Source organism: Oryctolagus cuniculus, chromosome 11 (genome assembly GCF_964237555.1).
Source record: "Oryctolagus cuniculus chromosome 11, mOryCun1.1, whole genome shotgun sequence".
Lineage (NCBI taxonomy): Eukaryota > Metazoa > Chordata > Mammalia > Lagomorpha > Leporidae > Oryctolagus > Oryctolagus cuniculus.
The window spans coordinates 123,017,265-123,042,340 of NC_091442.1; the positions used below are offsets into that span (position 1 = coordinate 123,017,265).

At 61.2% G+C, this 25,076-nt stretch overlaps 2 protein-coding genes across 11 annotated transcripts in view; both read right to left on the reverse strand.

The window, feature by feature from the left end:
* Positions 1–18,691, reverse strand: part of TTLL8 (tubulin tyrosine ligase like 8) — a 32,390-nt gene extending 13,699 nt beyond the window's left edge. Inside the window, exons 1-11 of one of the 8 annotated variants that reach the window (XM_051839220.2) lie at positions 18,240–18,686; positions 17,854–17,959; positions 11,975–12,066; positions 10,753–10,888; positions 10,251–10,324; positions 8,674–8,802; positions 7,656–7,770; positions 7,395–7,523; positions 4,838–5,006; positions 3,162–3,310; positions 952–1,195 (exon numbers count right to left, since the gene is read on the reverse strand). In XM_051839220.2, the coding sequence (XP_051695180.2) occupies positions 952–1,195; positions 3,162–3,310; positions 4,838–5,006; positions 7,395–7,523; positions 7,656–7,770; positions 8,674–8,802; positions 10,251–10,324; positions 10,753–10,888; positions 11,975–12,066; positions 17,854–17,959; positions 18,240–18,635 (1,739 nt within the window). In that variant the 5' untranslated portion in view covers positions 18,636–18,686. Of the gene's footprint in view, positions 1–951; positions 1,196–3,161; positions 3,311–4,837; positions 5,007–7,394; positions 7,524–7,655; positions 7,771–8,673; positions 8,803–10,250; positions 10,325–10,752; positions 10,889–11,974; positions 12,067–17,377; positions 17,829–17,853; positions 17,960–18,239 lie in introns of those variants that run through there. The other 7 variants (XM_008251456.4, XM_051839224.2, XM_051839221.2 and 4 more) reach the window with 7 other exon arrangements.
* Positions 18,692–19,145: 454 nt separating this feature from the next.
* MLC1 (modulator of VRAC current 1) overlaps positions 19,146–25,076 on the reverse strand; it is a 31,309-nt gene continuing 25,378 nt past the window's right edge. For 2 of the 3 annotated variants that reach the window (XM_051839228.2, XM_002723225.5), the window contains exons 10-12: positions 24,654–24,776; positions 21,316–21,477; positions 19,146–20,742 (exon numbers count right to left, since the gene is read on the reverse strand). In XM_051839228.2, coding sequence (XP_051695188.1) covers positions 20,668–20,742; positions 21,316–21,477; positions 24,654–24,776 — 360 coding nt within the window. In that variant the 3' untranslated portion in view covers positions 19,146–20,667. Of the gene's footprint in view, positions 20,743–21,315; positions 21,478–24,046; positions 24,460–24,653; positions 24,777–25,076 lie in introns of those variants that run through there. The other variant, XM_017339264.3, reaches the window with a different exon arrangement.

Consider the following 25,076-nt stretch of genomic DNA (forward strand, 5'->3'; position numbering starts at 1 on the left):
CTCTGAGCGCAGGTGCACTGGGCAGGAGGCCATCAGGCCGGGCAGAAGAGTGGAAGCCACGCCTCCCCCACGACCGTGTGGAAGCCACACACACCCCAGGGTACAGACATTTCAATGCTGGGGGCCGGTGCTGTGGCGCGGTGGGCTGAGCTGCTGCCTGGGACGCCCAGCTCTCCTATCACAGCACCGAATCGAGTCCCGGCTCTTCCACTTCCACTCCAGCTCCCTGCTGGTGCACCCAGGAGAGATGGCTCAAGCTTGGACCCCTGCACCCACGTGGGAGACCTGATGGAGTCCCAGGCTCCTGGCTGCAGTTTGGTTCAGTCCTGGCTGCTGTGCCTATTCAGGGAAATCTTGCCCTGTCTCTCCTCTGTCACTCTGCCTTGCAATCAATCAATCTTCTTAAAGCAACTGAAATTGTGGTTTTAGGGTGGGGGGCCCTCCCTGGCTTGCCTGTGACGTGGCAGGGCGGGGGGCAGGGGTGTGGCTGGCAGGGGCCCAGGAGGCTCCTTTGGCGCAGCTGAGTTCCTGGAAGCCCCCCCAGGGCCCTACTCCAGGTGTGAGTCCAGGTGTGACTCGGGGTGTGACTGGGTGTGGCCCCGGCCTCCAGCCTGGGGCCCCCAGCAAGGTCTCTGCTGAGCAACCCCCAGCTCTTCCTGGACTCTGACTGGCAAAGCCCCCAAGGTGTCCTAATCCCAGCTCTGCTGCCCGAGACGCTCACAGGACACCAACGGGCAGCCGGGCGTTCTGTCGCGTGGCTGGCCCTTTCCCGAGGATTCCCAGGCAGGCTGTCACCAGCCTGTCTGCTCCGGGGCCCTGGGAGAAGAGGGGCGCCCCGTTCCCGGGTGCCTGAGCCTCAGCCTCTGGGGTGCCGCCCACACGCCGGCAGTGCCTGTTGCGCCGTGGGTGTGGATGCTGGCTCTGGGGCCAGCAGGCTCACCTCGCACTGACCTGTCCAGGTTGTGCAGCGAGAAGCGCTGTGTGCAGAAGCGCAGGTAGCTCTCCTTGTAGAACCAGACGGTCAAGGGGTTCCAGTCGGTGACCAGGAACCACTGCCGAATGTCGAACTTGGTGTCGTGGATGAGCATGGGCGTCTCGATGTACTTCTGGATCACCCAGCGGCTGTCCTTGGTGGGCGGCTGCTCCGCGGCCACCAGCTCCAGGATCTCCTCCACACGGTCCATGCATGTGATGCCTGCAAGAGGCCAGCGCTCAGCCCTGGCTAGGGTCTGGGACATGGAGGCAGCCCAGTCGGGTGGGCAGGCAGTGCACAGCTGGGGTGAGGCTGCGGTGGCTGCCCCCACACTTCCCCAAGGACACAGATCCCAGGAGGGCAGGCACTTTGAAGATGGAGCGAGCAGTTGCTGGGCCTCCGCCCTCAGACAGGCACCTCAGGCGGGGCTGCAGGGTCTTCAGAGGGCTGCAGGGGGTGGGCAGTGAGAGCTAACCCTGGAGGGTGCCTGGACGGAGGGAGGGGCCAGGGAAGGGCAGGACGGGAGCGGGGTCCACGCTGCCTGCTCTGAGCTTTGCACTCCCCAGCCGCCCGCCCCAGCCAGGCCTCCTGACAGCGAACAGGGGCACGGGGGAAGTTACGGCCTTGCTCTCAGCTCTGCACCGCACGCAGTGCCCGCCACAGACCCTCGGGGCCACCCTCCATGCCGTGATGGCCCTGATGCCACAAGACGGAGTCCTGGCCTTTGCCCACGCCAACCCATGATGGACGCCGAGTCCAGGTGAGAGCAGGGCCGTCCTGGCCGTGAGCCCCGGAGATGGGCACCGTGTGTCCGTCACACAGCACATCCGGCCTGACAGTGGGAGCCTGGTCCACAGATGCCCCGAGGAGAGCTGAGCACCCCCCAAGACTTCAGTTTCTTAAGTTGGTGAATGGACACCTGGCCATCTGGGCCAGCACACGGGGCCCGGCCAAGAGCACGAAGCCACAGCCAGTGACCAGCAGGGAGGGGACGGCTGGGTTTGAATGGTGGGCTGTGTGTCCACCGAGCACCCCGGGAGGAAGCGGAAGCAGGTATGTGATGGGCAGAAGGAGACAGACGCCTGGGAAGAGGAGTGGGCCCAGGACAGACCCTGGGGTGGGGGCGCTGTGCCCAGCCAGGCAGGGTGGGCACCAAGAGAGGACAGGTCCCCAAGGAGCACAGGATGCCACAGACCGTGGACCCTCTGACAGAGGGGGTGTCCCAGGGCAGAAGGTGACAGAGGGTGTCCCAGGGCAGAAGGTGGCAGAGGGGTGTCCCAGGGCAGAAGGTGACAGAGGGGTGTCCCAGGGCAGAAGGTGGCAGAGGGGTGTCTCAGGGCAGAAGGTGACAGAGGGGTGTCCCAGGGCAGAAGGTGACAGAGGGGTGTCCCAGGGCAGAAGGTGTTCAGAGCTGAATGCCACAAAATCTGCAGACGAACCACTTGTGAGTAAACATCTTAAAAATAACTCAGGAAAACAGAGTGTCCAAACTGCAAGTAAAACCGAATGCAATACTGAGCTGTGAGGATGTAACAGCAGCAAGACGATGCAGCCAGAGCCACGCTCAGAGGGAATTTGGTCGCCACACAACTTTTATCACTGCCCAGCAAAGACGGGAGATAAATGAACTTAGCATTTAAGTCAGAGCTGGGGGGGGTCCTCACAGAACGGAACAATGCAACCAAAGGTGGGTCCTTTGTAGAGATGAGTGTGGTTAGAAAACCACCCTGAACCCCTTACAGCGCTCAGCACTAGGAGTGAAAACAGAACACAGGCCCGGCTGCAGGAGGTGAGGGAGAAAACTGAACACCGGGACCACAGACGACACCAAACGGTGCGGAGGAGCCACCCCCGGGAGACCCTGTGTCCACAGGGGAGTTTGCAGCCAACACAAGGAAGAGCAGCCCCCTCACCCTCAAGATCAGGGTCCTGCAACCCAGAAAACCACAGCCCCGTGAGCTACCAACACAGGCCAGGCAGAGCACTGTGAGGGGCGCCAAGCTGGTTAAGCAGCCCCTCCCCTCCCTCCCCCCGCCCCCGTGAGTCCCTCCTCCCGCTGGACTCCCTGGCCGGCAGGGGCGATGGGGTCAGCAGTGCTGAGCACATGCACGGGCGGCCCCTGCCCGCCGGGAGCGCACCTCGGCCCTGGGACTTGGCCACGGGCGGCCCCTGCCCGCCCGGAGCGCACCTCGGCCCCGGGACTTGGCCGCAGGCTTCAGGATCCAGATGTTCTGGAGCCCGTCGATCTCCGTCTGAGGGCTCACGGACATGATCCTACGCAGGAGCGTCTGGCACTGTGACAGGTAATTCCTCGAATTGCAGATGAAGGCACCATCGCTGCAGAGCAAGATCCAGGAGCGCGTGAGCTCTGGGAGCCGGTGCCCACCCCATGGGCCAGGCACGGCCAAACCGGGGCAGGCCACGGCATCCTGCCGGCCGGGGGACACTTGGGACGCAGCCCTGCGAGGCTGACCCTGCCCGGGGCCAGGTGAACAGCGAGGACCCCGGTCTGTGGATCTGCACTGGGGTGCACTCCCCAGGGGAGGCCAGGCCAGAGGTGGTGCCGGGACAGTGTCCTGGTCGTGAGCTGACCTGCCGCACAGGCCTGTGCCGCTCAGCGGCCACCTTGCATCCTGGGCACTGGATCACGATACTGCCCTGCTTAGGGAGGCGTGTGGCACGTGTAGTGGTACGCAGATGACACAGCGATATGCGGCAGTACACAGAAATCTACAGCGATGCAGAGTGCATTCACAGTCACACGCAGTAGTACATGCGCAACAGGAACATAGGCAGTGCACAGTGTACATGGTGGTATAAACATAACAGTAACGTGAGGCAGTGTGTGTGACAGTGCCACAGGGTAGTGCAGAGTACACGCAGTAACACAGTAACACGCAGTAACACGCGGTAGCACACAGTAGTACACATATACAGTGCCACAGGGAAGTGCAGAGTACACACAGTAACACAGTAACACAGTAACACGCAGTAACACGCGGTAGCACACAGTAGTACACATATACAGTGCCACAGGGAAGTGCAGAGTACACACAGTACCACAGTAACACGCGGTAGCACACAGTAGTACACATATACAGTGATACAGGGTAGTGCAGAGTACACACAGTACCACAGTAACACGCGGTAACACACAGTAGTATACATATACAGTGCTACAGGGTAGTGCAGAGTACACACAGTAACACAGTAACACGCGGTAACACGCAGTAACATACAGTAGTATACATATACAGTGCTACAGGGTAGTGCAGAGTACACACAGTACACACAGTAACATGCAGTAACATACAGTAGTATACATATACAGGGATACAGGGTAGTGCAGAGTACACACAGTACACACAGTAACATGCAGTAACATACAGTAGTATACATAATACAGGGATACGGGGTAGTGCAGAGTAACATGCAGTAACATACATAATACAGTGATACAGGTAGTACAGAGTACACACAGCAACACGCAGTAGTATACATAATACAGTAACACAGGGCTGTATAGAGCACACGCAGTAGTATACATAATACAGTAACACAGGGCTGTATAGAGCACACGCAGTAGTATACATAATACAGTAACACAGGGCTGTATAGAGCACACGCAGTAGTATACATAATACAGTAACACAGGGCTGTATAGAGCACACACAAGTACACACAGTAGCAAACAGCAGTATCCATAATACAGTAACAGGGCTGTGTAGAGCAGTGCACATACAATGTGGTAACAGGGTAGTGTGCAGTCGCACGTATTCAGATGATAAGTACTATACAGTCTATTTATAGCATATATCACGGGCCCGCCCCCACGCCCCTGGGAGGCCCCGCCCCTGGGCTTACTGCACCAGCGAGTAGTACTGCTGGGTCAGGTCCTGCCACTCGGCCTCGGTCAGCTCCTCCGCGGCGTCCAGCACATCGATGTCCTCATGCTCCAGCTGCCCCAGGTAGGCCTGGCACACCCTGCATGCAGCGTCCACCAGCTGCCCCGAGAGGCCCCTGAGCTCGGGATCTGCGGCAAAGCACAGGCCCCGGGATGTTGTGGGGCCGCGCTGCCCCGCCCCCGCCCACCCCTCTGCAGGCCACTTCTGCGTCTGCGCAGGGGGCCCGCGCCCTCCTGCTCCTTGCACACCCCTCCCACATGAGGGAAAGAGGAGCCCAGGACCCCCAGCACCTGGGCTGCAGCCCCATGAGTCCCCCAGCACCACCCAACTCCCCCCCTTCCCTGCAGACCCCTTAGAACCGGTACCAGCTGGAGCTGCAGGCTGTCCCCGTCTGACCTTTAGGCCGACCCTTCCGCCATTTCCACAAGGGGCCGGGAAGTGAGTGGTACCCGAGCCCCTCCCGAGCCCCACCCACACCTGGATGGTGCCGCAGAGCCCCGCGGGCGGAGCCCTGGCCCTCTCTGCCCAGTGTGTACTGTTCCTGTAAACATGCCTGCCTCCCGGCTGGCCTCACCCAAGTCTCTTCCCTGAACCTGGACCCGCTGGCCACGTCACCCCACACCCAGCTCCTGGGGACGCTCGCACACTTGGGGCTTGGTAGCACGCTGTGAACACAGCCGGCAGCCTGGGGCCACGGAGCACCCCAGGAAGCCCCTGCCCTGGGGCTGGAGGAGGGCGGCCCCAAGCACACGCCACCACCGGGGGCTTGGGCACCGCGGCTGTGGGGGCAGCAGCGACGGCTGTGTGCGGCTGGCGGGAGGCGAGGCGGCTTGGCCGCTTCCCTCTCCTGCGGCACGTCCGTCCAGCGGCTGGCCGCTCCTCGGTGTCTGCCTGGCGGGAAGCTTCCAGATGTTTCCGTAGTGTTTACTCATGGCTGCCAGGGCCTGGAAGCAGCGGCAGGCCCCTGGACGTCAGCCCGTGAGAAAGCTCTGCCGACAGACAGCACGTGCACACCCCCAGGTGGCAGGGTTGAGAGGCTGCCCAGGGCCCCGACTCGCTGACCTCCTGAGAAAGGCCAAGCTACGGGGACAGGGGAAAGTCCGGGTGGGCAGGGGGCAGTGGAGCTCATCTGCCTCGTGTAGCAGTGGACATGTGTCCCGACCCACCTGTCACTCACCCATCTGCCAGCTCCCATGGCTGGCCCCCACGGGGAGCCCCACCTGTGCGCCGTGGACTCTGGGCATCCACAGTGTCTCAGCAGGGGCTTACCAGTCGGGAGCCCCTCTGGCTGGCGGTCCAGGGACCTGAGGTTCCCCCATGAGCAAAGCAGAACCTCACTCAGTTGACCACAGGCAGCAGCTGGGCATTAGTTATGAGGTTTCTTAAAAAGGCTCATGGGAAAATGGAATTATAAGCTAAACTAATTTTGTTGCAAAAAGATTCAAATCATATATGCAAGGGGTCTTCGGAGACTTCATGGAAAATGTGTATTATGAAAAAACCGTGGATTTTTAAGATGTTTTGTACCAAAACTAATGTGTAATTCCATTTTCCCATGAGACTAAGTTCCTTCATGTGTGTCTTTTTTAAAGTTTTATGGCTTTTTAAAAGCATATTTATTTGTTTATTCACAAGGTAGATGGAGAGAGATCTCCCTGCTGGTTCACTCCCTAGATGGCTGCAAGGCCCAAGCCCCTGGGCCATTTCCCACTGCTTTCCCAGGCACCTTAGCAGGGAGCCGGAAGGGGAGCAGGCGGGACGCTGGCGTCACAGGCGGTGGCTTAGCCAGTGGTGCCATAGCGCCAGCCCCCTTCCATGCACGCCCTGCCTTCCCACCCCGAGGGTCCCGTAAGGAGCTGCTCGGCGTCCAGCCAACCACAGGCTGCTCACTCGGTGACCAGCGAGCGACGTCTGCTCTCTGCTCAATCCCTGTTTGTCCAGTGAACTCTAAGTGAAGCCCGTGGGCCGCGGCGTCGCCGGGGAAGTGGCCACGCAGTTCGCCTTGGAACCTCAAACTGCTCTTAACATAAACTCGGAGCAAGGCTCTGTGGGCTCTGCAGTCCTGAATCCACCACCACAGGCACATCTCTAATGGCAGCAGGCCTGCCGTGGATTATGGGATGTGGCACAGGCCACCAATGGATACAGTAGACAAGATGGACGGGGTGGGCGCCGGGCGCAGTGGTGAAGTCGCCCCCCCAATCCCATATCAGAGTGCCTGGTGCGAGTCCCGGCTCCTCTGCTTCCAACCCCAGCTTCCTGCTAACGTGCACCTGTCAGGCAGTGCCGCAGGGGTGCGTCAGCCTTGCCTGGCCCTGGCTGTCGCCAGTGCTTGGGGAGTGAATCAGCAGATGCAAGGTGTCTGCCTCCCAAATAAATAACTTTTTTAAAAAAGAAAATGTGTTCTCTTAAAAATCAAACAAAGGGTCTGGCTACGACAGCCCAGCCCCACAGTCAGAACGAAAAGCGGGTGTCAGGACAGACAGCTGCGAGCCGGCCCGCCCCACCCGGCGCACCTCTCCTGCCGCCTGAGTCGCTGTCCCTGGCCTCCTCCCTCCTGGCCTTGGCTCTGCTTCTGCTGCTGCAGCTCTGGTGGCTGACCACCCACTTGAGGATGCTGGACGCGGCCGTGCGCCGAAAGTCGTCTGAAAGGACAGCGAGGGCCTGGGCCTCGACACGCAGCCGGCAGCACAGGCTCCTGTGTCTGCCGCCCACCCCAGCGGGCAGAGGCAGGACCACAGCCACCCCCCCCCCAGGCCGGGCCCCGTCTCACTCACCCAAGAACTCCTGCTTCTCGCTCTCGGTGCAGAGGCCGTAGCAGCGTGGGAAGAAGGAGTCGGGGTTGGCCTGGACGTACCACGGCAGGCTCCGCATGCTCAGGCACAGCCCGATCTCCACAGACAGACAGCGGCGCGTCAGGCCAGGCCCAGAGGAGGGCGAGGGCTGCAGAGGCTGCCAGCGCGGTGGGCGCTGCCTCCACCTGCAGGCCCCGAGTCGGCCTCAGAGGTCAGACGGCTCAGGCTCCAGGGGAGGGGCCGCACTTCGGGGCCCGGATCACAGCCCCAGGCCCCGGCTCTGTCCACTGCCCAGGACTGTCCCCGAGTCCCTGTGCCCCAGCGTCCAGAGCAGACCTGGGGCCCAGGACGGCAGTGCCACTGACTGGCTCCATGCACGGCATCATTGCAGGGGCAGCACTGCCCTACAGTGGGCAGCCCCGGCCTGGCAGAGCCGCCCTGGGCACTGACCACACACAGGGGTCGCTGCCACCTTCCAGGTAAGACAGGCAGGGCGAGCGTGAGGAGGACAAGCGGGGCTCCAAGGGGGCCAAGGGAGGTCAGGTCTCCCCCTGCCTCATCTGTCCCCTCTTGGTCAGAGCAGGCCATGCCAGCTTTGTCTGCAGAGGGGTCCCTGTGTACCACGGAAGTGTCCCTGGGGACCTGTCCCTGAGCGAGGACCACCAGGCCCCGCCCCTGAACCTCAGACCCTGGGTGTGGCCGCCTGGAGAGAGGTCCTGAGGCTGGAGAGGTGGGGGTAGAACAGCTGCTGGTCGGGCACTCCTGCTGCCTCCTCTGCACCTACAGCCCCTCAGGGAGCAGGGCAGGCGGGACCAGGAGGCAGTCCCCCAACCCCCATCTTCAACTTGGCCTGTGAGCCCGGAGGTGGGGGCTGAGCCCAGAGCAGCTGGGGCAGGTGTGGAGTGGCAGTGGCTGCGGCGCCAGATGGGGTCAGCAGAGGTGCCAAGGGGGACCGTCCTGAGGGGCCCCAGCCCCGCCCCCGACCCCAGCCACCGCTCACCTTGGTGGTGAAGGAGGCCGTCTTCCCGAAGTGGTTCAGCATCTGGTCCCCGGCCAGGTTGTGGTAGTCCACGGCGTCCCTCTTGATGGTCCAGAGCAGGTGCGGCGTCTCGTTCTTCACCAGCCTGGACTGGCAGGGAAGCCCCGTCAACACCCAGGCTCAGGCGGGGCCCCAGAGGGCGGGGGGCAGGCCCTCCAGCCCAGGGCAGGGACATCGGGCCAGAGGCAGGGGTGTGGGGCCCTCCAGCCCAGGGCAGGGACATCAGGCCGAAGGAAGTGGAGGTGTGGGGGACTGATGATTTTGTCTGGTTTGGCCCCAAAGTCCAAGCACACAAAGAAACACAGGAAGAGAAAGCATTCTCCAAACACCTGACACCTCGGCACATGGACACGCACACACGTGTGCACCCTGGCCTCCTACACGCCACATCCCCCCAGCAGTGCAGGGCTGGCCCGGGGCCTCCTCCTGGGCACCGAGGGACGGGGAAGGAGCAGGACCCTGGGAGCCCACGCCCCACGTTCCACCCCACGTTCCACCCCACGTTCCTTCCTCCACCCACACTAAGCTGCCATGGCTGCCGTCGGGGAAGTCGTCTTTGTTAAAGCACATTGTGAATTCTGAGAAACACGAGGCCACGAGCACACGGAAGACCCCTCCCCAGCACCCCTGCAGGGAGCTGCTGCCACCAGGACTGTGCCCACTTCTGGGCGCCGGGAGCTGGGGGGCCTGGGGTGAGGAGGTCCCCTGGTAGCTCCTCCAGGACGGCCACAGTGTCCTAACCACAGAGACCCCAGGGAGCCCCCTGCCTCTTCTAGCAGGTGGGGACATGTGGAACCTGAAGGGGGCGCCCTGATCTCAGTGGCCAGAGCACTCACACTACCTCTCAGTGTGCCAGCAATCCCACATGGGGGCTGGGAGGGTTCACACGATGGCCACACCGCGGGGCCCTCCCTGACACAGCTCCTGTGCCCTGGACGGGAGCCAGCCTACCTCTGCAGCCCACAGATGGACCCAGTTCCTCAAAACCACCGCCTGTGGAGCGGACTTGGTCCCTGGACTTGGCCAGCTCGGGGGTGCGCGGCTGGTCCTACCCTTGTGTCACCAGTGAGCAGGCCTTCTCATTCTGCACATTCGCTCCACAGTGCCTCCTCCCACCCTGTGCTTTCTCTTGGTCCCCAGTTCACAGAGGGAGAGGATAGGGTCCCAGAGTTCCCAGGCCTGGGGAGGTGGCCTCCCCTGTGGCTGTGAGACGGGAGGCCCTGCCCCACTGGCCACGCCAGCCCCTGTACCCGGAGCACCTCCAGCTGCTGCCGGCCGCAGCCCAGGGCCCGCAGGGCCTCGCAGTTCCCACATTCACGTGGAGCTGCTGGCACCGGCCTGTGCGGCTTACTGTGGGGTGCAGGGGGAGCAGGCTGGGCACAGCCGGTTCATCCAGAGGGGTCTGCTCGGCCCACCCCTGGTCCAGCCAGGCGCCGAGGCCGCCCAGTGAAGGCCACTATGGCTCAGACTTCATTGTCCCACCCCGTGAGTGACTGAGCAGGACAGCACCTGTACAGCCGAGCACACTGGAGACCTACCATCATGTCATGGATGGTCTCTGCTTTCTCCAAGGCGACTTGCTGGCTTTCTTTTACTTCAGTACATTTGTGGTCTGCAAACACCAGGGAGAGGGGCGATGCTGCCGACATGGTCAGCCAGACTCTCGCTGGCCACGGAGCCTCGTCCAGGAGGGGCAACAGTGGAACAGGTGTCCCGTGGGGCCTGCGTCGGGTATGGGGCACGCACCCCACCAGGGACCGTGCAGGCTGGGCCCTGGGAGCCTGAGCGTCTCAGGTGCAGGGCGGTGGGCCAGGGACATTGGATCTGCGATGGTGGCAGGGTGGGGAAAGGGGCCTGTGGGGACCTGGGGCTGGGGCGGGCAGGGTCTGGCCACCGGAGGGTGACAGAAACCACCCAGCAGGACCCCCTGTCCTGCAGTGGACATGGGGACGTGAAGTGACCAAGGGCGGGGGTGCCCAGGCACAGATGCCTGGGTGGGAAGGCAGGTGGGTGATGGAGGGGGCGTCCACGATACTCTACCAGGGACCCCCTCCCCGCTGTCCTCGGCACCCAGAGGGCCCTTGGGCAGCACGGGGAACTTCTCCACCCAGCCCTTCCTCCGCAGAGCTGCCCGGACCACCGGGAAGTGCCCGTAGATGGAGAAGATCTTCTTTTCCTAAAACGGCAAGAGCAGGTCCCCCACTCAGGCGCTGAGGGCCAGCTGTGTGGCAGGTCTGCTCCAGGGACACTGGGCCGCGTGCACACATGAGCAAGGAGGGGCCGGGGCCTGCTGGACACACACCCGACAGGTCACACAAGGTGCTAGCAGCCCGCACGTGCTCCTGCCGTGACTGCCTGGCCACGCCCACTCACACACATGCTCACACGTGTGCTGTGCCATGGGAGAAGGTAAGGTATGGGGATGCTTTCATGCACGGTGGGACTGACATTGGATTTCTCCACGACCCTTCACTGCCAGGTCGCTGGACAGAGGGTGCTGGGCATGGAGCTGTCTGTGCCCCTCCATCTTCACTGTCCAGAGCTGGAGACCCCAGCCGTGCCTGCCACATCCAAGGTCAACTTGGAGTCATGGTGTCCAGCTCCTCTCTCTGCGCACACAGGGGCAAGTGTGACCCCCAGTGGGACAGAGGCAAGGGGGATGGCATGAAAGGCCTCTGGGTAACCTGGAACTTGGTTCTGGTCCAAGACAGGCAGGGCCAGGTCAGGCCCAACACCCTGCCCCGGCAGTGCTGGCCACTGGGTGGAGCGGGGCCAGAGAAGCATGGTCCATTCCAGACATGAGTGACAGCTCAGAATGTGCGTGTAGGGGAGGCCCCAGGCGGCAGAGGCTGAGGGGAGGGAGCCCTGATCCAGGGCTGACCTAGGCGCCCCTTGGCCAGCGCTGTGGAGCAGGGGAGTAAGTGTGGCCTGCAGCACTGGCGTCCCATACGGTGCTGGTGTGAATCCTGGCCGCTCCACTCCCCAGCCAGCTCTCTGCTAACGCAGCTGAGAGCAGTGGAGGATGGCCCAAGTATTTGGCCCCTGCACTCGTGTGGGAGACCCAAAAGAAGCTCCTGGCTCAGTCTGGCCTAGTCCTGGCCACTGTGGCCATTTGGGGAGTGAACCAGCTGATGGAAGATGCGTGTGTGTGTGTGTGTGTAACTCAGGCTTTCAAATAAATAAATGAGAAATCTCTAATAATAATAATAATAATAATAATAATAAAAGAACCCCCTCCCCACAGAGTCCCAAAGGTGCTGACCTTGATGGCTCTGTCCGTCAGCTGCCTGGCTATTTTGAATTTGTCCAGTCTGGGAGAAGAGGCCGGGTCCTGTGCAATTCCTTGCTTCAAGGCTGTGAAAGAGAAACCAGCAGTCGGCCCGGCCTGGGAGGCGCAGCTGGGCCCCGTCTGGACCCCAGGTGCTAGGGGCACAAGGAACAAGGCCGACTCCTCTCTGGCCCCAGACACCACATCCCCAGGTCACTCCCCAGCCCACCCACGTCCTGGCCACCACGACACCGACAGTGGCTGAGCAGCCCACTCTGCCTCGTTGCCCAAGCCCTGACGTGGAGCCCTCATACCTGCACCTCACCGTCCACCCACCCACTGGACATCTGGGCTAGTGCTCTGCCCAGAGCACCTGGCCTCCAAGGGCCCTGATCAAGGTATATCCCGGGGGCTCGGCCCAGCCTCCAGGTCTCTACCACCCCTGGAGAACCACACCCACCGGCCAGCTGAGACAAGACCAAGACAGCCAGGCTGGACAGCAGCGGAACCACGGTCCACGCAGCCGCAGCAGCTGCCTGCTGCCTGCTCAGCATCCATTGCGGGTGTGGACACTGACTCCCGGCTTCAGCCGGCCCAGCCCGGCCTGGCCACTGGGTGCATTTGAGGAGTGGGCAGCTGATGTGAGTTTCCTCTATCTGTTTCCTTCTGTCCATCTCTCCCTCTGTTTTCTCTCAAATAAAAATATTTGTTTAAAAAAATAAAAATTTTTTAAAAGAAATCAACTCCATAATAAAAATGCTACCCAAAATGAAAATTCCTTGACATCTCAAATCAACCTTTCCAAACTTAAAAATAATTCTTAAAATGTTTTATTTATTAAAGAGACCTAAAGGCACAGAGAGAGAGAGAGGTCTCAGCTCCTAGTTCAGTCCTCAAATGCCTGCAGTGGCCAAGGCTGGGTCAGGGCTGACGCCGGGAGCTCATCCAGGTCTGTGTGGGCAGCAGGCCTCCACGCCTGGGGACGCAGGTGCATGGGGCCCCCAGCGACAGGGTGCAGCACCTGGTTCTAGTCGTAGTCAGAAAAGATGCAGAAGGCAGGAGGCAGAGAGCTCCCCACATACCCCCTCCCCAGCAGAGAGGCCGCGCCTCCCCCTGGGGGAGTGCGGAATCAGACGCTGGTCTCAGGCCTGAAACCCAGGCCTCCACCTGCAGCTGGGCCTGTGGACCCCTCCGCCGGGCTGCCAAGGGACTACAGGTGCTGGGGATGGGACAGGGGAGTAGGCTTAGCACTTGGCCTTGGAGCTCAGAGCCTAGCAGCCAAGACGTCTGGACTACATCCCGTGCTGGAACACGGGAGCGTGAGAGGCAGCTCCTGCTCCCGACCCCAGCTTTCTGCCAGTGCAGGCTCTGAGAGGCAGGCGAGGGCTCAGCTAACCTGGTTCTTGCCAGCCACATGGGAGGCCTAGGTTGGGCTTCCAGCTCCCGGTTTGGGCCTCGGCTCAGCACGGACATTGAAGGCAGGTAGGGAGCGGAACAGGAGTGTCTCCCTCTCTCCCTCCCTCACAGAGGTGTGAAGAACACACATCAGAGAAGGAAGTCTCTTCAGCAAATGGTGCTGGAGAACAGGATGCCCAGAGTTAGCAGAACGGGCAGGATCTCTACTGAACCATGAAAGGAGCGGCCGTGAGCCACCATAAAAGTGGCCTTAATGAAATAGAAAAGTGGGGCTCCTGAGACAAACAGTTCCAGAGACGGCCTTGGGAAATGGGGAGTAAACCGGTTCACAGAGAAAGCAGTCAGCTACTAACCAGAGATACGGGCAACAGAACATCCTGCTATGTAGATAAGCCCCCTCCCCTGTGCTTGCTCAAGCTTAACAAAGAAACCGCAAGGCACGTAGGGCACGTAGCCACCCCTTTCCCCTCCTCAATGACCCCCTCCCCTTGTCCAAGCTTAGACACGTAGGGCACGTAGCCACCCCTTTCCCCTCCTCAATGACCCCCTCCCCTTGTCCAAGCTTAGACACGTAGGGCACGTAGCCACCCCTTTCCCCTCCTCAATGACCCCCTCCCCTTGTCCAAGCTTAGACACGTAGGGCACGTAGCCACCCCTTTCCCCTCCTCAATGACCCCCTCCCCTTGTCCAAGCTTAGACACGTAGGGCACGTAGCCACCCCTTTCCCCTCCTCAATGACCCCCTCCCCTTGTCCAAGCTTGGACACGTAGGGCACGTAGCCACCCCTTTCCCCTCCTCAATGACCCCCTCCCCTTGTCCAAGCTTGGACACGTAGGGCACGTAGCCACCCCTTTCCCCTCCTCAATGACCCCCTCCCCTTGTCCAAGCTTGGACACGTAGGGCACGTAGCCCCCGTTCCTCCTCCTCCTCGACGACCTCCTCCCCTTGTAGTCGCCCAATAAACTTACGCCACCCTATGGTATGTTAATTTTGTGGTTTTGCCCCTGAAAAGCTGTGTGAGATAGCTGCTCGGGGCTCCTCTCTCTTGCTCGCTGCTTGTGGCAGCAGAGGGCCCATTTGCGCAAATGAAATAAAACTGCCTCCTGTTTTTTTGCATCGTCTGGTCTGGAGTCTGTGTTTCTGGGGTCGTCACAAAAGGACACCGCTTTTGGGGTCCTTCAAACCACATTCCACAAACGGCTCAAAACCTACTAAAGACTCAGCTGTAAGACTGAGATTAAAACAGGGCGGCTTCGAGAGATGGGAAGAGAAAAGGGTTGTTGTTTTTTTTTTTTAGGTAAGATCCCAGGAGAACAGGAAACAAAAGCAAAAACAGACAAATGGGGTCGCAGAAACCAAAATGCTTTGGCATACCTAAAGAAGCAATCAAGACTTATGAGACCGTCTCCAGAGCGGGAGGGAGTGTTCGCAAGTTAGGACGTGCTCAGGATCCAGAACACACGAGGAGCGCAACAGCGAAAACAACTTGGTTTAAAAATGAGCCAAGATCGAAATAGATATTTTTCAAAGGAAGACATACAGGGGCCGGTGCTGTGGCTCAGCGGGTTAAAGCCCTGGCCAGAGGCGCCGGCATCACATGTGGTTCTAATCCTGGCTGCTCCTCTTCCAATCCAGCTCCCTACTATGGCCTGGGATAGCAGAAGATGGCCCGAGTCCTCCCACGTGGGAGACCCAGAAGAAGCTCTTGGCTCCTGGCTCCAGATCGGCGCAACTCCAGCTGCTGCGGCCATCTGAGGAGTGAACCGGCAGATGGAGGACCTCTCTCTGTCTCTACCCCTCTCTGTGACTCTTTCAAATAAATAAAATAAATCTTTTTTTTTAAAAAAGGAAGACATATAAACGCTCAGAAGTTCATGAAATATTGATCAACATCACTCATTCTTAGAGAAATGCAAATCAAGACCACAACGTGGTACCCCGTTCCAGCTGCAACGGCTTTCAGTTTAAAAACCTTAAGTTCTGTGAGGATGTGGAGAAAGCAGAATCCTGGTGGGAGTGCAAATGAGCGCAGCCATTGTGGAGGGCAGCACGGGTCTGTGGGATTCCGAAACCCCACCATGGGTGTACACCCAAAGGACAGAGCGGCACTCCCAGGCTTATACTGCGCGGCTTACGATAGCCAGGACATGCAGCCGATCTGTGTCCACGAACGAGGGAAGGGATCAATGTGGTCCAGGAACACAACGGATCATCCCGCCAGAAGAATGGGACCATGTGGTGTGGACGGAATCAAGTGAGCTCACTCAGGCAGAGATCCGAACACCACATGGCCTCCCTCAGACCGAGCGCCATGTGGCCTCACTCAGAGACCTGAGCAGCACGTGGCCTCACTCAGACGCGCAGTCTAAGTCGACCTTGAGGCGCGGCAGGTGATAACAACTGTGAGGGAGCGCTGGGCGCTGCTCCCTTCCCACCGGCTGGGAAAAGCATCGGAGGATGGCCCAGGTGCTTGGGTCTGTGCCCCCGCGTGGGAGACGTGGAGGGAGCTCCAGGTTCCTGGCTTCAGCCTGGCCCAGCCCTGGCTGTTGTGGCCATCTGGGGAGTGAACCAGTGGATGGAAGCTCTCTCTGTCTCCTTTTCTTTCTGTAACTCAGACTTTCAAAAATATTTTTTTTTTTGACAGGCAGAGTGGACAGTGAGAGAGAGAGACAGAGAGAAAGGTCTTCCTTTGCCATTGGTTCACCCTCCAATGGCCACCACGGCCGGCACATCGTGCTGACCTGATGGCCGGAGCCAGGTGCTTCTCCTGGTCTCCCATGTGGGTGCAGGGCCCAAGCACTTGGGCCATCCTCCACTGCCTTCCCTGGCCACAGCAGAGAGCTGGCCTGGAAGAGGGGCAACCGGGACAGAATCCGGCGCCCCGACTGGGACTAGAACCCGGTGTGCCGGCGCCGCAAGGCGGAGGATTAGCCTAGTGAGCCGCGGCGCAGGCCAAAATATTTCTTTTGTTTAAAGCTGGTGTCACAGAGGCGGAGGGGAAGCTGGTGGTTTCCAGAGCTGGGCAGTAGGGGGCACAGGGTGAGCCTGATGACGGGGCTCACTCACAGCTGACAGAGGTAGGACATTCTGACACTCTACTGCACAGCAGCGTGACCACAGACAGTGACAGTGTACTCTTTCTTCTTAAAAAAAAAAAAAAAGAGAGAGAGAGCTTTTATATTTCACCATAAAGAAATAACTGAGGATATTCAGATAGTTATCCCAATTTGAACAATACATAGAGTATGCGTACACTGAATCACCCACAAGTACGTACAGTTGTTACGTGTCTGTGAAAACATTTAAGAGAGGTGAGCCGTGCAACACTGCCTGGGAGGCCCACACCCCGAATCGCAGCAGTGGGCTTCGAGTGCCAGCTCCACCTGCTACCCAGCTTCCCGCTCAAGTACACCCAGAGAGGCAGCAGGCTGGGCCCGGCCTCTCAGGTGGGAGACCTGGATGCAGCTCCTGGCTCCTGGCTTTGGCCTGGCCAAGTCCTGGCTGATGTGGGCATTTGGAAAAGTGAACCAGCAAACAGAAAATCTCTGTCTCTCCGTCTTTCCAATAAATAAAAATTTTGCAATATAAGGAAAAAGGAAGAAAAGAATGGAGAGACCTCACCAAAACACACACACACACACACACACACACACACACACACACCCTTGGGGCACATGGCCAAGCACAAGCTGAGTCCGCAGCTATTCACAGGAAAGAGGGGCTGGACCCTGACCCACCGACCCTACTTCCCAGGGAGCGGCAGGAGTCCCTCTCTGGACAAAGGAGCTGGCCAGGGCTTACTAAACCAGAGTCGGGAAGATAGACAAGCGGCTCCGACCCTCAGAAGACCCCCAGAGGGATAAGGCGGCCAGCCACAGGCACGGGCAGGCAGCCACAACCGCAGGGTTCTCCAGAGTCCACAGGAAACTGAATTAAAAGGTAAGTTTATCTCGCTCCAAAAAATGCTGAGAAGCCACGCACACAAGGAGTCTCCGGAAAGACCATGGCGATGTGCATCACGCACGCAATGACGCCCGGGTTTCTGACCAACTTGGTTCCAAGGTTGTACGCATCCGACAAAGCGCTGGGGACCTGCAGCTGCGGAGGATTTCCCGGGACACGCACCCACATCGGTGACCGACACAAAAGCAGCTGGCGCTCTGCGCCCCCGCAGTCCCGGGAGTGGAGTCCAGGCGCGGTGGAGGGGAGCCGGGGGCGTGCGGTGCGGCTCTCCCGAGCTACGCCAGACCAGACGGGAGAGCGCACGAGATCCCCCTGAATCGCCGCCGGGACCGCCCTTCCCGCCCGCAGCTCCCTCCAGGGCCGCGCGCGCTGACCAGCGGGACCGCGGCAGGTGCGGGCTCAAAAGCCCCGCCCCCTCCCGCCGTCCCCTGGGCTCGGCGGCCGCGCAGTCCGTCGGCCCAGCACAACCAGAGCGGCCTCAGGCGCAGCGGTACCGACTGTGTTCTTCCCTCCGGTCTCCGTCCGACGTGGTGGACGACGGCCTCTTCTCGCCCGGCTCCATTCCGGCGTCCAGCGGCTCGCCCGGCCGGCCCCCGGCCCCTGGGGATTAGCGGGGGGAAGGGGGTGTCCCTAGTGGTGAGCGAGGTCGGGAGCCGGGCCTGGTCTGGGACCCGGGGGGTCGCGTTTAGGGCCGGGGTTGGGGCACGGGTCCGCTGGTGGGGAAGTAGGGGATCAGGTCCAGGATCCCGGGGTCGAAGGACAGGTCCCGGGAGGGGCGCGGTGCAAGGGGCGCAGATTGGAATTCCAGAGGTCGGGACGGGGAGAGATTCGGAGGGCGGCTGGGCGAGGGGCAGCAGAACCGGCTGGGGACTCGGCTCACCGGCGGCCTGCCCAGACGCTCGTTCCGCGCACCCGCCCCCTGCGGCGCTGCCCGGCGTCCCGCGGTTGCCCGGGGCGATGGCCCCCGGCCGCTTGGCGGCTTGCGCGGCCCGCGAGCGCTGGCAGCGTCGCCGGGGGAGAGTACGGCAGCGGCCGGCCCAGGGCGTGGGGCTGCGCGGGCGCGCTGGGGGCTCCGGCCGCAGGTAGCGGCGAGACCGGTGTAGGCGAGCGGGGGCCACGGGGCCGCAGGTGGCGGCACCCGGGCTAAGCTCGGGTTCTGGTCCCGGGCTGAGGTTCGAGGCGCGGCCCGGGCGGGGGCGGGGGCCGGGGCGCTGGGCCGCGCGGGCCATGCGTCCGGGAGGACCCGCGTGTGACCAGCCACCCCCGCCCGGGTCATGCGCTCGGGTCTCCCTGCGGGCCGGGCCGTGCGGGTCACACAGACCCGCCCAGCACCCCGCCCCCAAGTCACAAAGACTGCCCGCCACACCCCGTCCCCTCCCCCCAGCATCAACCATTCCTGGGGGTCTCTGGGACTCTCAGCTTGCCCTGCTACAGGGGTTGGGGCCGGGGTTCCCGGATCAGCTCACCCACCCCGCGAAGGAGTTTGGAGAGGCCTTGGTGACCCCCACCCCGTGCTCTGCCCCCAGTCCTCACGGACTCCACAGCCCAGGGCAGCTACTTCCTTGTCTGCCCAGCGTCTTGGGGAAGGGGACTCCATCAGCCTCTTTGCCAGGTTTGAAATCGCCTTTGTATCTGACCCCCAGGCACCCCGAAGGGAGGCTCCCCCCTCCAGAGAGAGACCCAGGCTCTCTGGGCCGCACCCCCAGACCCTAAATCGTGAATGAACCACAAGGGGCCCCTCCCCCAGCTGCCCTCCTGTTCAGAGCCCGCATGGAACAGGCTGGGCAGCAGTCGGGTTAGCATTTATTGTCTGAGCAGTGCACTACGTGAAACAAAGATGTCAGCCGAGACTTGGAAGCCTGATCCGCCTGGGTCCCAGAGCTCTCCACAGGAACAGAGCGCGCGCCAGCAGGGTCCCCGGGGCCTCCGCCGCCCTCACTGGCCCGAGGCCCCATGGCTCTCCCAGGCGCAGCCTCAGAGCTACAGGACGATGAAGGGTGTGGGCTGCACCGTGCTGGTGAGAGTGGCCTCTCTGGGGACATGACCAGAGTACTTGCCCAGCTGGCCCCTGGCTTTGTCCTTGCCTCCCAGAGCTGCTGGGAAGGGCAGGTGGCGTCGGGAGACCAAAACTTCCTGCCTGGCACTCTCCGCCTCTGGGGTCTTACCTGCGTCCCCCTCGTTTGGTTGAAACATCACAGATCTGGGAGCATCCTTGCCCTCACCCACCGCCCCACCAGGCTGCTGGGTCTTTGATCCTAAAAGCCTCAGGCCACAGCCGGGAACCAGCGAACACCCCTACCTTAGTGAATGTTGGTGCCTCCTGAACATGGCAGCTCATGTCCTCACACCCCCAGGGCGAGGGCGGCTTTCTGGATGAAAAGGCCAGCAGGAAAACAATTCCTAAGACAACGAACAAGGTCCCCTCCCGCTGGGGACACGTGGGTGCCTGTGTCCAGAGTCCAGGGCCCCAGGGGGATGGAGCTGGCGTGCAAGCCTGTTCTTTGCCATGGTTTCAATCACAGCCAATGCTGTTCGCACACTTCTTGGGTGGCAGAGGGTTCGTGAGTGCCCTGAGACCCCAAAACAGCAGAGATGGAGGAGACGCCTGGCCCACGCCAGCCTCAGGTGAGAGGACCAGGTGGGGGCAGGCAGAGCTGACTGAGGGTCCCAGAGGCAGGAGCTGAGCCTGCTCATCCAGGGCACGGCAGACACAAGCGCACAGGCCCCTTCCAGAGCCTTGCACCCGGCCCCTCCCCCAGAGAACTCAGAACTACCCTGTGGCATTGGAAGCTCGGAGCCGGACATCACCAGGCCAGTCAGGAGGCCAGTCCTTCTGCAGTGGCCATTTAAGGAGTGGGTCTTCCGTGGGAGGGGCGGCTGTCACACCCTGTGGAGCAGTACCCTGCCTCCACGCTGAGGTGGCCTCGCCTGGGAGGGTGCTGGCGTGGGAACACTGCAGAAGGGAAAAGCTGGAGGCGGGACGGTCTGCCCGAGGCTGGGCACATGTGGGCTGGCGTGGGGGAGCAGCTCACGCAGGTGGGCAGAGTGGACAGCAGACGCAGGCTCTCACACTGCCCCTTGCCAGCGCCGGCCTCACCCTAGGAACTGGGGCCGTGCTCATGGGAGGCGGCTCGAGCAGCACTGAACGGGCCAGTCGGACAAAATCTGCCTGTTGCGAGGTCTGACCATGTGAGAAAGGGACATTCTAGGGAGATGCGTTAGGGGGCAGCAGCCAGAGGACAGCCAGGGTCTGTGCAGAGCTGCGTGCGGGGCGGGCAGTGCCGCGACTCAGCTGTGCCATCCTGCAGTCACTGGGCCATCTGCACCACCACGGCCCTCCAGGCTTTCTCCTTGTCAAACTCCTTCAGGGGGCTCCTGGCCACCTGTGACCCAGAGAGAACGGCGTGTAATTAGGACGCAGCTCCAGAGGGAAGTAGAGGGGCCGCCGGGCGGCAGCCAGCTCCCTCCAGATGGAGAGTGGGGAGACGAAGGCCTGCTCTGCAGGTGGGAGGGGCCCTGGGGGCCGAGGTGACCCCACGCCTCCAGACCCGGCGGGGAGACAGCACAGCTGGGTGAAACAGCAGCAACGCACCACCAGGATGAGGGGAGGGCTGGGGGATGTCGAGATCCGCTGAGACGGGCTTGGCCAGAATGTGTTCCCAGGATGCAGTGGGCACAGCGTGCACAAGGCCCTGCAGCCAGTGGTGCGCAGAGCACAGAGAGCGGGACAGGAGACGGCACAGCCAGGAGGAGCTGTGGCTGCAGGGCGTGGTGGGCAGGCACAGAGGCCCAGCTAGGTGCTAGGGGCAGGCCGGTCACTGCGCCCAGAAGCAGTGGGCAGCTTTTCCCAGGGAGGACACTGCCAGGTCTGTCAGCTCACGGGAGGAGCCTCTCGGCTGTGGGGGGCATCGGGACTGTGACCTCCAGTCAGTGGTAGGCGTGGGGAGACCACTCACCTCCCCGGCTGGGCGCTGCCTCGGGCTGGGCTGGGCGTCCCAGGATGCGTTCTGCAACCTGGCACTGACCTTGAAGTCCACACACTGGACGGCGGTGCCCGTGTTGAGGCTGCCTTGTAGCAGCAGCACCAGCAGCAGCAGCAGCAGCAGCAGGTCATAGGCCTGCAGGGGGCAGGGCGGGATGTGAGGGAGGCAACCCCGCCCGCCCCAGGCATGAGACCCCTCCAGTCAGGGGAGACCCCTCCAGTCAGGGAGACCCCTCCAGTCAGGGAAGGCCCCTCCAGTCAGAGAGACCCCTCCAGTCAGGGAAGGCCCCTCCAGTCAGAGAGACCCCTCCAGTCAGGGAGACCCCTCCAGTCAGAGAGACCCCTCCAGTCAGGGAGACCCCTCCAGTCAGGGGAGGCCCCTCCAGCCAGGGAGACCCCTCCAGCCAGGGAGACCCCTCCAGTCAGGGAAGGCCCCTCCAGTCAGGGGAGACCCCTCCAGTCAGGGAGACCCCTCCAGTCAGGGGAGACCCCTCCAGTCAGGGAGACCCCTCCAGTCAGAGAGACCCCTCCAGTCAGGGAGACCCCTCCAGTCAGGGAGACCCCTCCAGTCAGGGGAGACCCCTCCAGTCAGGGAGACCCCTCCAGTCAGGGAAGGCCCCTCCAGTCAGGGGAGACCCCTCCAGTCAGGGAGACCCCTCCAGTCAGGGAAGACCCCTCCAGTCAGGGAGACCCCTCCAGCCAGGGAGGCAGGAGCGCTGCCTCCCACCATGCGCTCACGTCTGAACCCCAGCAGCCCTGTGTGCTCTATCATTTCAACACTCTGGCTTGGTAAGTGAGGTCCATCCTGGGGTCAGTTCTGATGGTTTAGGTTTGATACACAGGCGTGGAGGGGGTTTGGGCGGGGCCTGGGTGGCCACCAGGCTCTGTGGGCGGCAGGTCTGCGAGTCTTCTCTTGGTCCTTCCCGTTCCAGCCACCACAAGGGTCAGGGGGGAGGCAGCAAGCCCGCCCTGGCCACGCCAAGACGGACGAGGCCGAAGGGACTGCCTTGCAGTTATGTGGTGGCAGGGGTCACGCTTCTGAGACGGGCAGAGAGCTCTGGAGGGCAGGGGTCCCGGGCACTGGGACCCAAACTCTCCCACAGCTCCATCCCAGCATAGCGGCAGAGAGAGGGCCCAGCTGAGCCTGGACTGAGTGAGCCGCAGGGGAGGGGCAGGAGGAGGAGCCCTGGCCTGAGCGGCAGGAAACTCCAGCACCACGGGACCACCACCGAGCCCCAGCCCTCCAGGCCATGGGCACTCTAGCAGGGCTGGCCTCGAGCATTCTGTATTATAAGAGGAAATAAAGTAGCAAACATACTAAATGTTACAGGAGGTGAGATTTTGGGAGAAAGAGAAAGATGCAAACATAAAAGCACCTAGAGTGTTCCATTTGAATTGGAAATAATATAAATTCATGATCTTTAAAATTATCCCCGATAAGGGGAGGCTGTCACATCGAGTGCCTGGGTTCCGGTTCCGGTTCCTGTTCCACTCTTGACTACGGCTTCCTGCTAAGGCAGACCAGGGAGGCAGCAGCGAGGGCTCAAGAACTTGGGCCCCTACCACCCACGTGGGAGACCCAGAGCGAGTTCCAGGTTCCCAACTTCAGCCTGGTCCAGCCCTGGCTGTGGCACGCATTTGGAGAGTGGACCAGAGATGGAGGATCTGTCTGTCTCTGTGTGTCTCTCACTACCTCCAACATCAAGAAAAAGAAAACATCTAAATACCCCCATTTCCCAGTTTGTCCACTGAGAGGGATGAAAGGCAATGATACTGACAGGAACAGGCACACGGAGCCCAGGGCTAGGGACAGAATGAGGTCCACTGGGCAGGTTCAGAGGCTGCTGGGAAAGACGGCAGCAGAGCAGGCCTCAGGGCCAGGGTCAGCTCAGCATCAGAAAACCTAAAATACTGGCCGGCACCGCGGCTCACTAGGCTAATCCTCCGCCTAGCGGCGCCGGCACACCGGGTTCTAGTCCCAGTCGGGGCGCCGGATTCTGTCCCGGTTGCCCCCCTTCCAGGCCAGCTCTCTGCTGTGGCCAGGGAGTGCAGTGGAGGATGGCCCAGGTGCTTGGGCCCTGCACCCCATGGGAGACCAGGAGAAGCACCTGGCTCCTGCCTTCGGATCAGCGCGGGGCACCAGCCGTGGCGGCCATTGGAGGGTGAACCAACGACAAAAGGAAGACCTTTCTCTCTGTCTCTCTCTCTCACTATCCACTCCACCTGTCAAAAAAAAAAAAAAAAAAAAGAAAGAAAGAAAACCTAAAATACTGATGATCCCATGGATCTGTGGTGTCACTCGACAGACCTGGGGCTGTCCTCCCGTGGCATGTGTGCCTGTCCCTTCACTTCCCGGGGTGAGAGCGATTCCAGCAAGGACCACTGGGGTGGGATGCTTGCAGAGCCACAGCCCAACACCATGGGCTACAGGTGCCCGTCAGAACAAAGGACCAGAGCCATAGGTGGTGCCACCTCCCAGACACAGCCTCGGGAAGGGGAGGTGGGGCAAGAGACCGGGGTGACCAACGGGCAGACCCGGGCACGGGGCTCCCAGATCACCTGAGAACCTCGGCCGTCCTGGGTGTGACACTGGACTGCTCTCCCTTTTAGAGGTGCCAGTGTTGAAGGGCAAAGGCCACTTCCAACACTCAGCCCTCAGCACACACACAGGGTACACAAGGCAAACCCCTGCAGGGCTCAGTCTGTTCTATACGTTGGAAATTTATCATAATAAACCCTTGGGGGGAACACCATTTATAATGGGTACATAAAAAAGCAAAGTGTCTACAAAACAGCAGGTGCAGAGGGGAATAGGGCAAGTCGTGAAACTCCAGGAAAGCCGGTTCCAGCTGTGACCACACTGGGGCTCGGGTTCCAGCCATGACCACACTCGGGTCTTGGGCACAGCTCCACCACTTCTGCAGCTGATCCACAAACTCAGCTCCCACCAGACACCTGGTGTGTGTGTGGGGGGTGCTCCTCAAACTTGATGTGCCCAAGAAATCAGCTCAAGTGGAGGCTCAGGGCGGAGAAAACCCTCACCACCTGTGGAGGAGGCAGGTGGCTGTGGCGAGTCAGGCAGAACGGCCGGAGCTGGGAGGACAGAGCAGAGCTGGCCCTGCTGGCCAGTGGGGCCGTGCAGTTACCCATGGTCCACATGGAAAAGGCAGTCACACAGCACATGGGGTGCACACAGGAGCAGGCCCCGCCCAGGACACCATCCCGTTCCCCGACAGACCCCTCCTCAGACACGCGCCAAGGGCATGGTGGGGCCATCTTTCTAGAACATTCTGAATACAGGAGGGGACATACTTTTATGGCTGGCGGGTAGTCCCTGAAGATCTCCACCGTCCTCATTATGCTGGATGACAAATACCCAGAGGCTGTGAACAGCAGCGGGGCTGTGAGGCTGCTTATGGCGATCAACACCTCCACCTGGCAGAAGGCGGCAGACCGTCACGGGCTGCAGGGGCCGGCAGTACGGCCTGGCGTCAGCCCAGGGCGAGAGCCACGTGTGCCGGGCTAGCACGTGGCTCCTGCTAAGGTCTCTGCATGCAGAGCCTACACACGAGGCTCTGTTGAGAGCAGCACGGACACGGACCCCTGCCCTGCGACCTGCTCCCTGGCCTCCCCTAAAGTTCCAATGCCTCCATCAGGTCTCAGATGCCCACGGCGGAGCGTCCAGGCCCACAGGGACCACAGCCGCCAACAGCAGCCTCCAAGGTGGGCCCTGGC